This window comes from Crotalus tigris, unplaced genomic scaffold (assembly GCF_016545835.1).
Source record: "Crotalus tigris isolate CLP2741 ecotype Arizona unplaced genomic scaffold, ASM1654583v1 scf7180000024427.8105951120:4207309, whole genome shotgun sequence".
Taxonomy (NCBI): Eukaryota; Metazoa; Chordata; class Lepidosauria; order Squamata; family Viperidae; genus Crotalus; species Crotalus tigris.
The window spans coordinates 2,876,500-2,889,625 of NW_024100595.1; the positions used below are offsets into that span (position 1 = coordinate 2,876,500).

At 42.8% G+C, this 13,126-nt stretch overlaps 1 protein-coding gene across 1 annotated transcript in view; it reads right to left on the minus strand.

Annotated features, from left to right (window-relative positions):
• LOC120302296 (integrin alpha-M-like) overlaps positions 1-5,633 on the minus strand; it is a 52,168-nt gene extending 46,535 nt beyond the window's left edge. Inside the window, exon 1 of the mRNA XM_039330463.1 lies at positions 5,452-5,633. Coding sequence (XP_039186397.1) covers positions 5,452-5,494 — 43 coding nt within the window. The 5' untranslated portion in view covers positions 5,495-5,633. The remainder of the gene's footprint in view (positions 1-5,451) is intronic.
• Between the last annotated feature and the right edge of the window lie 7,493 nt (positions 5,634-13,126).

Genomic DNA, 13,126 nt, shown 5'->3' on the forward strand with positions numbered 1-13,126 from the left:
GGTGTTATTTCTTTTTTTAAATACAGCTTCAGTGTTTTAAATGACAAGAAGTATGGTTATTGGATAGATCAGAAATAATACAGACTACAGTGCTCATTTAGCAACTGCCTCATATAACGACTATTCACAGTTATGATGGTGATGAAAAAGTAACTTTGAGACCAATCCTGGAACGTCTGTAAAATCTGTAAAGCAAAAGAAAGCTGAAATAAGATTGTAAGTGTTGTTGTGATTTCATTTAGCTCTCTTTCAGTTAACTATCAAGATGCTTGTTCCAACTGTGGTCTCTAAACTGTAGTAAATATCCCTGTTTCCCTGAAAATAAGACTCAGTCTTATACTATTTTTGCCTCCAAAAGAGGCAGTAGGTCTTATTTGGGGAGGGGTGCTCCCAAGCGCCCCATAGGCGCTCAAACATTCACCCCCGCGCATGCAGACTTGCCTGCTTTGCGCCAAGGGGCCAGCGGACTTCGACTGCTGCCAGACACCATCGGCCCCCACGCGCTTGCTGCCACTTGTGTTGGCCACACCCACCCCCGGCTTATTTTGGGGGTAGGGCTGATATTAGGTCCACCCCAAAAAAGCCAGGCTAGGGCTTATTTTCAGGGTGGGTTTTATTTTCAGGGAAACACGGTAGATGTTTTTCACTCCTCAGTCCAGGGTTGAGAGAGAAAGTCTAGCCCAAAGTCAGCTAGCTCGGGGGTCCCCAACCCCAGGCTGTAGGCCACTACCAGGCCGCAGCCTGTTGTGAGCCAGGCCACTGATGTGGTGGGCAAGTGCGTGAAGCTCCATATGCGCATGTGCTGGATTTAGGTTGCGTTCATGAAATCATTTCCCACACACACTGCCATTACTGGTCCGCGAAGCAAAAAAGGTTGGGGACCTAGCTACCCTACCTGGCTTCCATGCCTAAAGGAGGACTAGACCAGTGGTTCTCAACTTGTGGGTCGGGACCCCATTTGGGGTCGAATGACCATTTCATGGGGGTCGCCAAACAACGCAGTCCACCATTTTTTTCCCCTTTTCCTTAGCTGTGCTACTCCCTTTTATTCTATTGGCTTTTGAAAGCCAATAGAATAGACTCTCTTGAATAGAGTCTAATTCTATTGGCTTTCAAAAGCTAATAGGAATTGTCCAGGCTGTCTCTGCCCTGCTGAGCCCGCCAAAAGTCCCATTCTGCAAACAGTGCTGCACCAGTTGAGTAGTCCTCGACTTACGACTGGTTGAGTAGCCCTCGACCTACGACCGGTTGGGGGTCGCAGCATTAAAAAGGTTGAGAACCACTGGACTAGACCCTGGATCTCTATCCTTATATACATACATACAAATCAATCTCTATTTCTGTATTTTCATATTCCCTCATCACCCATCATTGTTGCGCTGTAGTTTTTGACCATCAGGGATGCAATGTCCAGTTTGGTTGCTGTATGTATAGACTTTTAGCCACTCTGTTATGACAGAACTTTGCCCGGGGTGCACCATGGCGGAAGTAGTCTATACTTTATACCTTGCATGACCTCTATAGATGCCATATGCTAAATAAAATAAACACAATCACCCATCATCTGCTATGCTCAGGTTAACCATTCAAATGCCCTCAGGAGCTCTGGAGAGACCAATGAGATCACAGTTACACTCTTTCCTATGTAAAGTGTTAGTATTGCTTTATGCTGCACTAGTAAGACCACACTTGGAATACTGCATCCAGTTCTGGTCACCACAATACAAAAAAAGATGCTGAGACCCTAGAGATAATGCAGAGAAAAGACACAAAGATGATTAAGGGACTGGAGGCTAAACCAGAAAGTGAACTGTTACAGGAACTAGGTATCTAATCTAACAAAGAAGAGGACTAGAGGTGACAGGATAGCAGTCTTCCACAGTGTTTGAGGGGTTGTCATAGAGAAGAGGGGGGTTAACCTATTCTCCTAAGCACTTGAGGGCAGGACAAGTACTAAGAGATGGAAGATTAATCGAAGAGAGGAGCAACCTAGAATAAAGGAGAAAATTTCCTCACAGTGAAAACAATTAATCAATGGAAGGCTTGCCTCTGGAAGCTGTGAGTGTCCATCACTGCAGGTTTTCAAGAAGAGACTGGATAGCCATTTGACTGGAGTGATAGAGTGTCTCCTGCTTGAGCAGGGTGTTGGACTAGAAGACCTCCAAGGTCCCTTCCAACTCTGTTATTCTGAAGGCTGATCAGAGACTCAAAGATGGGCTGGCAAAATCTCTCATTACCCCTTTGATGTAGGACTAATGTGAACTACCAGACATGCAACGAAGGCAACCATCACCCTCATCCAAAGTGCAATTGGCTTGTCATTTTTGTTGTTACAGGAATGAAAAAAAAGAGTAAGGCCTGGGGACTGGTTTTATCGAGGGTATTTAATTAAAGTTATATCATTGAACCTGAAGCACAAGTTAATGATAAAATGCTTTCCACCACTGCTTCTTATTGATGAAATGACCCCTTGGGAATTGTCAGATGTGTCAATGAACAGATGCTGCCGGCACGTCACAACTTACACTGTCAGATTGTTTACAAGAGGTTTGAAATTGAGCTCAGCATGAATGTTGTGTCTTAATAGCACACAGAACATAGAATTACAGTGTTGAAAGGGGCCTTAGAGGTCATTTAGTCCAACTCTCTGCACAAACAGGAGAATCTATACCATTCCAGATAAGTGGCTGTCCAGTCTCTTCTTAAAAGCCTCCAGTGACGGAGTACCCACAAATTCTGAAGGCAAGCCGTTCCACTGGTTAATTGTTCTCACTCTCAAGGAAATTTCTCCTTAGTTGTAGGTTGCCTCTCTCCTTGATTAGTTTCCATCCATTGTTTCTTATCTTGCCTTCTGGTGCTTTGGAAAATAGTTTACACCCCCCCCCCATCTTTGTGGCAGCCCCTCAAATAGTGGAACCCTGCTATCTTATCTCCTCCAGTAATTGTAGTAGATTGTAATATACGTTCCTTGTTCAATAAAGCAGAATGGCCACAGCCTATTTTTGACCATCACCAGGATTTCAACTGGTGGTATGTGTACCACTGGTGGTACTTTGGCACCTGGCAGGTGGTATGCGACCTAGACAAGTGTAGCAGGGGAATGAGCTGAAGTGGCAGCAGTGCCGCACAGATCTGGGGAGAGTCAGCTGGAGCTGCAATGTTCCTGGGGCTCTGCTGAGGGTCCAAGATGGGCACACACAACTCTAGTTGATTGGCACTTCCAGAAGCTTCTGCTATCACCAGGAGCAGCAGACAGGCCTTGTGGTGAGAGAGTCAGCTAGGGCTCTGCTGAGGGCCCAGGATTGGCTCACGTGGCTCTAGCTGATTGGCGCTTCCAGCAGCCTTGAGGGTGGCCGGCAGCCGCAAGCAATCTTTGGGCGGAGAGTCAATTGGAGCTACGGTGTTGCTGAGGTTCTGCTGAGGGCCCTGGATCGGCGCACGCAGCTCCAGCTGATCAGTGCTGTGTGCAGTGGCCAGCTGGGGGGTGGGTGACTGCATGGGGGAGTGAGACGGGGTAGCGACTGATGCTGGAGCTCTCCCTGAGCCCCAGAATTGGGTATGTCTAGTTTAACGAAGAGAAGGACAAGGGGGGACATGATAGCAGTATTCCAATACCTCAGGGGCTGCCATAAAGAAGAGGGAATTAAGCTATTTTCCAAAGCACCTGAAGGCAGGACAAGAAGCAACGGGTGGAAACTAATCAAGGAGAGAAGCAACCTAGAACTAAGGAGAAACTTCCTGACAGTGAGAACAATTAATCAGTGGAACAGCTGGCCTCCAGAAGCAGTAAATGCTCCAACACTGGAAGTTTTTAAGAAGAGACTGGACAGCCATTTGTCCGAAATGGTGTAGGGTTTCCTGCCCGAGCAGGGGGTTGGACTAGATGACTTCCAAGGTCCCTTCCAACTTTACTACTATTATTATATATATTATTATTGTGGGTGCTTCATCACTGGAGGTTTTAAGAAGAAACTAGACTGTCACTTGTCTGAAATGGTATAGGATCTGCTTGAGCAGAGGGATGGACTAGAAGACCTCCAAGGTCCCTTCCAGCTCTACTCTGATTCTTGATTCTAGAATTTTTGTCTCACTTGTCAAGTGAATCATTGCAGTTATTAAGTGAATCATGTAATCAGTAAGTGAATCCAGCTTCCCCCATTGAGTTTGCTTATCAAGAAGCCGGCTGGGAAAGTCACAAACAGTTATCCCATGATCCTGGATGCTGCAACCATCCACAGTACATGCTGGTTGCTAAGTGCCTGAATTCTGATGACCTGATCATTGGGATGCTGTGATGGTCGTAAAGGCAATGACCCATCATGTCACTTTTTTCAGTGCTGTTGTAATTTTGAATGGTCGCTAAATAAATGAATTGGGAACACTACTTGCATTTTAGGGATCTTTCCCACAACATTGTCTCCTGCATCCCCACACCCTTGTTTCTCTATACTTTCTAAACTTCAATTTATTTTTCTTGCAAAACATCCAAAGTTTGCCTGCAGCAGTATAATGCAAGAGAAGCAGATTAGAGAGAAAATATAGAGAGAGGGACAAATAATGAAGCAGTCTAGAAAGCTGAAATTTTGGTCTAGTGCAGGAATCTCCACACATGGCTGGCTGAAGAATTCTGGGACTTGAAGTCCACAAGTCTTAATTTTGCCAAGTTTGGAGAGACCCCTGGTCTAGTGGTTAAGGCATCTGGTTAGAAACCACGAGAGGTGAGTTCAAGTGCCGCCTTAGCCATAAAAGCCAGCTAGATGACTTTGAACCAGTCATTTTCTTTCTCAGCCCAACCCACCTCCCAAGATTGTCATTGTGGAGAAAATAGGAGAAGGAAGGATTGGTAGATATATTCACTGCCTTGAGCTACTTGGATAAAAAAATATCTAATAAATTAATTAACGAATGAACAACTGCACCTAACAAATGGAAGAGAATAAGAATCATAAACTCCACAATAACCCTGAGATAGATAGATAGATAGATAGATAGATAGATAGATAGATAGATAGATAGATAGATAGATAGATAGATAGACAGACAGACAGACAGACAGACAGGCAGGCAGGCAGGCGCACACACACACACACACACACACACACATATATATATACATACATACATACTTACATACATGTAGGTCTTTGGTTATTCAGGTTTTCTCCCGTGTAAAATTGGAAGTGTCTTGGCGAGGTTTCGACGAAGTCCCATTCGTCATCCTCAGGCCGGTGTCTGCAGCTTCGTGCCTCAAAGAGCAATGTGTGGTCTTAGGCTCTTTGAGGCATGAAGCTGCAGACACCGGCCTGAGGATGACGAATGGGACTTCGTCGAAACGTCACCAAGATACTTCCAATTTTACACGGGAGAAAACCCGAATAACCAAAGACCTACCCGCGAAAACCTCAGAAAACAAATATATATACATATATATATATAAAAGAAGGCACTTGCCAGCGATGGCTGAGAAATAGAAAAACAGCTGCGCAGACTCCATCCTCAGCTGTTGACAGCCGGCTGCATCCAAGTCTTGTAAGTGTCAGTGAATGGGGGGAACCTTTTGCTTTTCAGAAGTGGGTGTTTCAGCCATGGCTTAATGTCGCTGATTCGCACAGGGCAGCCGAGATAAACGGGAAGCTGCCTCAAGAATCAGAGGGGGAAGTATATGGGAAGGTGCAGAGGCCAAAATAGAAGATTAAAGCATCAGTAGTAATTTTTTGAGGAAATGACTCATCAAGCTTATCTTCATGTCTGCCTTTTTCCTTTTGCACATGCTACATGTACTCTTGGAAAGAGTAAACTTAGTATCAGACAGATGCCAGACTTTCAGATTCTGTGCATCTTCGGTCTCCAGAGCCCTTCTCTCATTATCTGGGATGAAGGAAGTACAAATTGAATGTTACGCATAGGCTTACCATGCCCAGAGGCAGTCCTCAACTTGCAATAGTTTGTTTAGTGACAGTTGTGTAGTCACCTATAACCATTTTTCTCACTTACAGCCTTTGCAGCATTACCCGCATGTAGAGATAGGGACCAGGTAGAGGTTGTGAGCAGCAAACTGCCCCTCCAAAGCCTGTGTGCCTCTTCCCTCTACATCAGTGGTTCTCAACCTTTTTAGTGCTGCAACCCCCAACCGGTCGTAAGTCGAGGACTACTCAACCGGTCGTAAATCGAGGACTACTCAATTGGTGCAGCACCGTTTGCAGAATGGGACTTTTGGTGGACTCAGCAGGGCAGAGACAGCCTGGACAATTCCTATTGGCTTTTGAAAGCCAATAGAATTAGACTCTATTCAAGAGCGTCTATTCTATTGGCTTTCAAAAGCCAATAGAATAAAAGGGAGTAGCACAGCTAAGGAAAAGGGGAAAAAAATGGCGGACTGCATTGTTTGGCGACTCCCGTGAAATGGTCGTTCGACCCCAAATGGGGTCCCGACCCACAGGTTGAGAACTACTGCTCTACATTATCTCATCCCTTCACATCACCATGCCAATGTGGGAAAGTACCCCAGACTGGTACAATGACCTCACCTGCCTGATATCAGCTAGCTTACACCAACAGGATGTTACAGCCAACTGCACCCTGTTTTGGGCCTCTGGCTTTCTATCCTTAAGGATTGGTAAGGAGTTTAACCAATGAAATGCTATTGCTATGCTATTGCCATGTTAAACTTTTGCTGCTTGTAAAACTGTATAAAAGGCAATAAACGCTGCGAAGGCGGTCAGCCATATTTGCACCCTGCAGTGACTGAGCACTGATTACTATACCCACGGTCACGTGATCAAAATTCAGATGCTTGGCCACTGGTTCACATTTATGACAGTTGCTGCATCCCGGGGTCATGTAATTACCTTTTGCGACTTTCTGAAAAGCAAAGTCCATGGGGAAGCCAGAGTCACTTAACAACCATGTGACTAACTTAATTGCCGTTACTAACTTAACAACTGTGGCAAAAAAAGGTCATAAACTGGGGCAAAACTTCCTTAAGTTCTTGCTCAGCAACAGAAATTTTGGACTATGTTGTGGTCATAAGTCAAGGACTTTGGCACTTTGTTCCAAACAAAAAGACCAAATGAGAAAACTGTGGCCAATTCATTCATTCATTCATTCATTTTTATTTTATTTATTTATTTAATGGATTAATTATTGTATTTATTCATTCAGTTATTTATTTTTTTCAATTTTTGTAGCTGCCCCTCTCTGTCAATCACTCTGGGTGGCTTACAATTAAAAAAAAATTAAATTGAAATACTCAAAACTTTTTAAAGCAATAAAATAACATTAAAAAAACAATAGAAGCATCCAAATTATTGTTAGTGGCCTGATCTGTGTTGTATATGATCAACCATTGATTAGTTATATAAGGTACGGTTGCTGGAATTGGGTATGTCTAGTTTAACAAAGAGAAGGATGAGGGGGGACATGATAGCAGTGTTCCAATATCTCAGGGGCTGTCACAAAGAAGAGGGAGTCAAGCTATTCTCCAAAGCGCCTGAAGGCAGGACAAGAACCAACGGATGAAAACTAATCAAGGAGAGAAGCAACCTAAAACTAAGGAGAAACTTCCTGACAATTAGAACAATTAACCAGTGGAACAACCTGCCTCCAGAAGCGGTGAATGCGCCAACACTGGAAGTTTTTAAGAAGAAACTGGACAGCCATTTGTCCAAAATGGTATAGGGTTTCCTGCCTGAGCAGGGGGTTGGACCTCCAAGGTCCCTTCCAACTTTATTATTATTATTATTATTATTATTATTATTATTATTATTATTATTATTATTATTATCGATCATCGCACAGTCAGCCAGATGTTCAGACTGGATTTGGCATTTTGTCTACCTATCGAGTCCTTACCCAGGAACTGGGATAGGCAGATGTGGATGTTTGATGGTATTACAGATATCGTCGCAGGATGGAAGCAGTTCCTAATAAGGCCGCCTTTTGCAATTGACTAATAGTGAATTTGTCAATGCCAATGGTGTTCAAGTGGTGCTCCAGTTGTTTTGGGATTGCACCCAAGGAGCCTATGACTATTGGTCCTACCCTTGCTTGCTTTTGCCACAGTCTTTCTATTTCTATTTGTAGGTCTTTGTATTTTGTTATCTTCTCCAGTTCTTTCTCTTCTATTCTGCTATCTCCAGGCACTGCCACGTCCACTATCCAGACTTTTTTGTCTTTCTTATCGACAATTGTTAAGTCTGGGGTGTTATGTTGCAGGTCTTGTCTGTTTGAATTCTGAAGTCCCAGAGCAGTTTAATTTTATCATTTTCTATGACTTTCTCTATTTTATGATCCCACCAGTTTTTGCTTACAGGCAAATGATATTTTTTGCAGATCTTCCAATGCACCATTGTTGCTACTTTGTATTATTATTATTATTATTATTATTATTATTATTATTATTATTATTATTATTATTATTATTATTAGTTGCCCTTCCCCAGGCAGTTCCAAGTGCCGGTGTTAGCCTTGCAATGTGGTACACACCAGAAGCACATCCAGAAATATTAGCTCCAACTTTACTGTAAGGTTACATTAACAGAATCTTACCAGACTGAAAATACATCTCCCGCAAACTGGGCAACTAGAAGCTTCTGCACCAGGTGTGTCTAATCTCACTTGGCCAAATGAGATTTTCTATTCTGTTGAAATATTGAAGGTCCTAATTCTATTCTTAGGCTACAATATATTGTCCGTTTATCATTTACTCAAAAGGAGTGGAGAAATGGCTGCGTCTAATGAAGAAACAAACTGTGTCCTGTGTTTTGCAAGGACAGAAGACTCAACCATGCAAAAGAAGAGTGTGGCAAGGCTATAATTCAAGAGGATAAGCAATTTCAACTTCCCTCACTTCCTCTCTGTTTTGCGCCAAGCCTGCTCTGCACCATTGTCAGCCTTCATTTGCCTTCACTTTTTTTTTTTTTTTTTTGGTCTTTCTTTCCACTTTTCCACCAAGTCATAGAGACGCCTCTTTGCATCAGCTCCTCTTATGTTGGCGCCTGGAATAGAGGAAGCATGCTTAAATTTCAGGAGCTGCATATCACCATACTATCGCTTTGGAAAGTTTATTAAGATCAGGGCTTTTTTTTCTCATAGAATGCCCAGAACAGAGTTCCAGCACCTTTTTGGGATGGAATCTTGTAGGGTAGGCAAGGTGGGTTGTATGATGTGTGAGTTCCAGCACCTTTTTTTTTTTTTTTAGAATAAAAGCACTGATTAAGATCTGGAGTGATCATAGAACACTGATGTTCAAGCATAACCTACAGAATGTTATTTATTTCACAGTGTTCATTATTTCATAAGATTTATATGCACATCTACAACGTAGATTCCAGGTATTCAAAACAATGCAAAAAAAGAGAGCCTACATTAAACACACTGCAGCAAAGCCATATCAAACAAATCGTCACACCATTGCTGGATGCCCAACCAGAAATAGCACTAGCACAGGGCTTTTCAACATTTTCATCCATTGTATCACTTTTAGGATATGGCAATATTTGAGTACCACTAATCGCCTAGCAAGGTGTCAAAAACTTGATGACCAAAAAAAAAAAAAAAGGAAAAAAGTGATAAAGTATAGGTAGTCGTCAACTCACAACAGTTCACTTAGTGACTGTTTGAAGTTACAATGGCACTGGAAAAAGTGCCCCCCAAGCCACAGCCGAGCAAGACACCTGCCTGCCCACCTGGCAGCGCTCTTCCTCCTGTTCGAGGTTTTCATTGTTGTGAGCATTTCTGTTGAGGATTGGAAGCGGTGGGGGGAGTGTTTGGCTTTTATTCCCCCCCCCCATCTGCTGGGTGGTTGCAGCAGGTTTTGGTCACTTCACATGACCCTGGGACACTGTGACCGTCATAAATATGAATCAGTTGCCAAGCATCTGAAGGTAAATCACAAGACCCTGGAGATGCTGCAACATTCCAGCTGATCAATGCTTCTTCTGGGCTCAGCAGAAGCACCAGGATCAGTGCCGAGCTCCAGCTGGATCCTGGCGCTGATCCTGGCGCTTCCTTTGAGCCCTGACAGCCCCGAAAAAGTGCTGATCCTGGCAATTTCGCTGACCCCTGACAGCCGTGCAGCTCCATCCATCTCTCGATCAGGCTTGTGTGGTGCTGCCACCAGTTCAGCTCATTCTCCTCCCCCGCTACCACTTTTCTAGGATGGTTGCGTACCACCTTCCAGGTACCAATGTACCACAGGTGGTACCTGTATCACTGGTTGAAAAGCCCTGCACTATATATCGCTTCATAGTGCTAAACGGGTTGCAGAGTCAGCATATTGCCCCCAATAATCTGGGTCCTCATTTTATTGACCTCTGAAGGATGGAAGGCTGAGTCAACCTTGAGCCAGTCAGAATCAAGCTCCTGGCAGCGAGCAGTGAGTTAGCCTGCAAAACTACATTCTAATCTAACCACTGTGCCACCACGGTTCTTCACTTGCTAGAGGTAATACTCACTAGACATCAAAATCCTACTGAAAGAAAAAAAGCATCAAAACCAAGCATACATTTTTAGGCAGCGTATTCCACCATCGTCCTACCATGGGGAAGGGCTCACACCCTATTTGTCGGAGTAGGGGGAGAGGAACAGACAGGACTCTTGATATATCTTCTCTAGATGTTCAGTCTAGGGGGGCAGAATCATGCAATTCTCTGATCTGGCTGGACTGTTCTCTGGGAAATAGAAATCTGATCCAGTTTAAACAAGAGGGAAAAAAATACATAGTAAACTTGGGTTCTTGTTCTATTAAAGCTAAAGGGTTTACTCTTTCCAGTTTCCCAGATTATGAGATGCTCAGAATGTTCAGAATGGCCTTCTTTTTGGAAGGACAGATCACTGGATGACTGAACGTAGGTTCAGCTTGAGGCCATTGGTCCACTGCCTGGAGGACTATTTATGTATACCTATCCAGGTTGAGCAGAGTGAGGAGACACAGACTAAACATCCCAACACAGTTCAGTGTTGAATTCACTGTTCACAAAAAAGGGTACAGGAGCCCTTGATGTATGACCACAATTCAGCCCAAAGTTTCTGTTGCTAAGCAAGGCTATTGTTCAGTATATCATGGCCCATTTTATGACCTTTCTTACCATGGCTTTAAATGAACCATTGCAATTAAGTGAATCACATGGCTGTTAAGCAAATCCATCTTCCCCCCTCTGACTTTGCTTGTCAAAATTTCGTTGGGGGGGGTCTCAAATGGTGATCATATGACTCAGGGATGCTACAACCATCGTAAAGAATAGAATAGAGTAGAGTAGAGTAGAATAGAATAGAATAGAATAGAATAGAATAGAATAGAATAGAATAGAATAGAATAGAATAGAACAGAGTAGAATAGAATAGAACAGAATAGAATAGAATAGAATAGAGTAGAGTAGAGTAGAATAGAATAGAATGCAACAAAAATAGAATAGAATAGAATAGAATAGAATAGAATAGAATAGAATAGAATAGAATGGAACGGAACGGAACAAAAATAGAATAGAATAGAATAGAATAGAATAGAATAGAATAGAATAGAATAGAATAGAATAGAATGGAATGGAATGGAATGGAATGGAATGGAATGGAAGGGAAGGGAAGGGAACAAAACGGAACAGAAAATAGAATAAAACAGAACAGAATAGAATGGAACGGAATGGAATGGAACAAAAATAGACTAGATTAGACTAGACTAGACTGGAATGGAATGGAATGGAACGGAACAAAACGGAACGGAACGGAACAGAAAATAGAATAAAACAGAACAGAACAGAACAGAACAGAACAGAACAGAACAGAACAGAATAGAATAGAATAGAATAGAATAGAATAGAATAGAATAGAATAGAATAGAATAGAATAACAGAGTTGGAAGGGACCTTGCAGGTCATCTAGTCCAACCCCCTGCTCAGACAGGAAACCCTATACCATTTCGGACAAATGACTGTCCAGTCTCTTCTTAAAAACTTCCAGTGTTGGAGCATTCACCGCTTCTGGAGGCAAGTTACTCAACTGATTAATTGTTCTAACTGTCAGGAAATTTCTCCTTAGTTCTAGGTTGCTTCTCTCCTTGATTAGTTTCCATCCATTGCAGGGGTGTCAAACTGCCAGCCCACAGACAGGACGCGTCACCAGGAAACCGCGCCCATCCCATTGCCGAAAAAGCTCCGATATGTTGCGTGACGTCACATGACGTCGCAAGTTTGACATGTCTGATCTATTGTTTCTTGTCCTGCTTCAGGTGCTCTGGAAAATGGCTGCAGGATTTAGGTTTGGCTAGCCTAAAGAAAAGGAAAAATAAGGGTGACATGACAGCAGTTTTCCAGTATTTGAGGGGTGCCACAAAGAAGAGGGGGTCAAATTATTCTCCAAAGCACCAGAGGGCAGGACAAGAAACTATGATTGGAAACTAATCAAAGAGAGAAGCAACCTGGAATTAAAGAGAAACTTCGTAACAGTGAGGCAAATTAACTAGGGGAACAGCTTTGCCTTCAGAAATCATGGACACTCCATCACTAGAGATTTTTAAGAAGACACTAGACAGTCACTTGTATGAAATATTATAGGTTCTCCTGCTTAAGCAGGGGGCTGGACTAGAAGACCTCTAAAGTCCCTTCCAGCTTCTATTCTATTCTATTCTATTCTATTCTATTCTATTCTATTCTATTCTATTCTATTCTATTCTATTCTATTCTTCCTGTAATCACATCAGCATGAGAAGAAAAGAAGATTTGATTACCTATTGATGCAAAGGAGGATCTGAACATATTAGCTTGGGTTGGAAGCTGCTTATGGGGCAAGCCAGATCCATGTGAAGCCCCTTGGACAAGCCCAAATTTTTAAAAAAATGGAGTAAGACTGTTGATCACACACATCACATCTTTCTTGCCTACCATCATTATTTATTTTGGAGACACAGTAATGACTCATGCAGATTTTCTGGAAGCAAATCACTGTTCGTGTTAAACTTGAGCAATGTATTTTGTATTTCTGATGGATTCTTGACCCTTAGATGAATCATAGACGACATACATACGGTCACTAACTAATGCAAACTTTTTCTAGCTAAGTCGGTCCAAAAGACATCAACTCTCTGGAATATGTTAGCTGAGATTTGTTTATCGCCTACATTAGTCATCTTTGA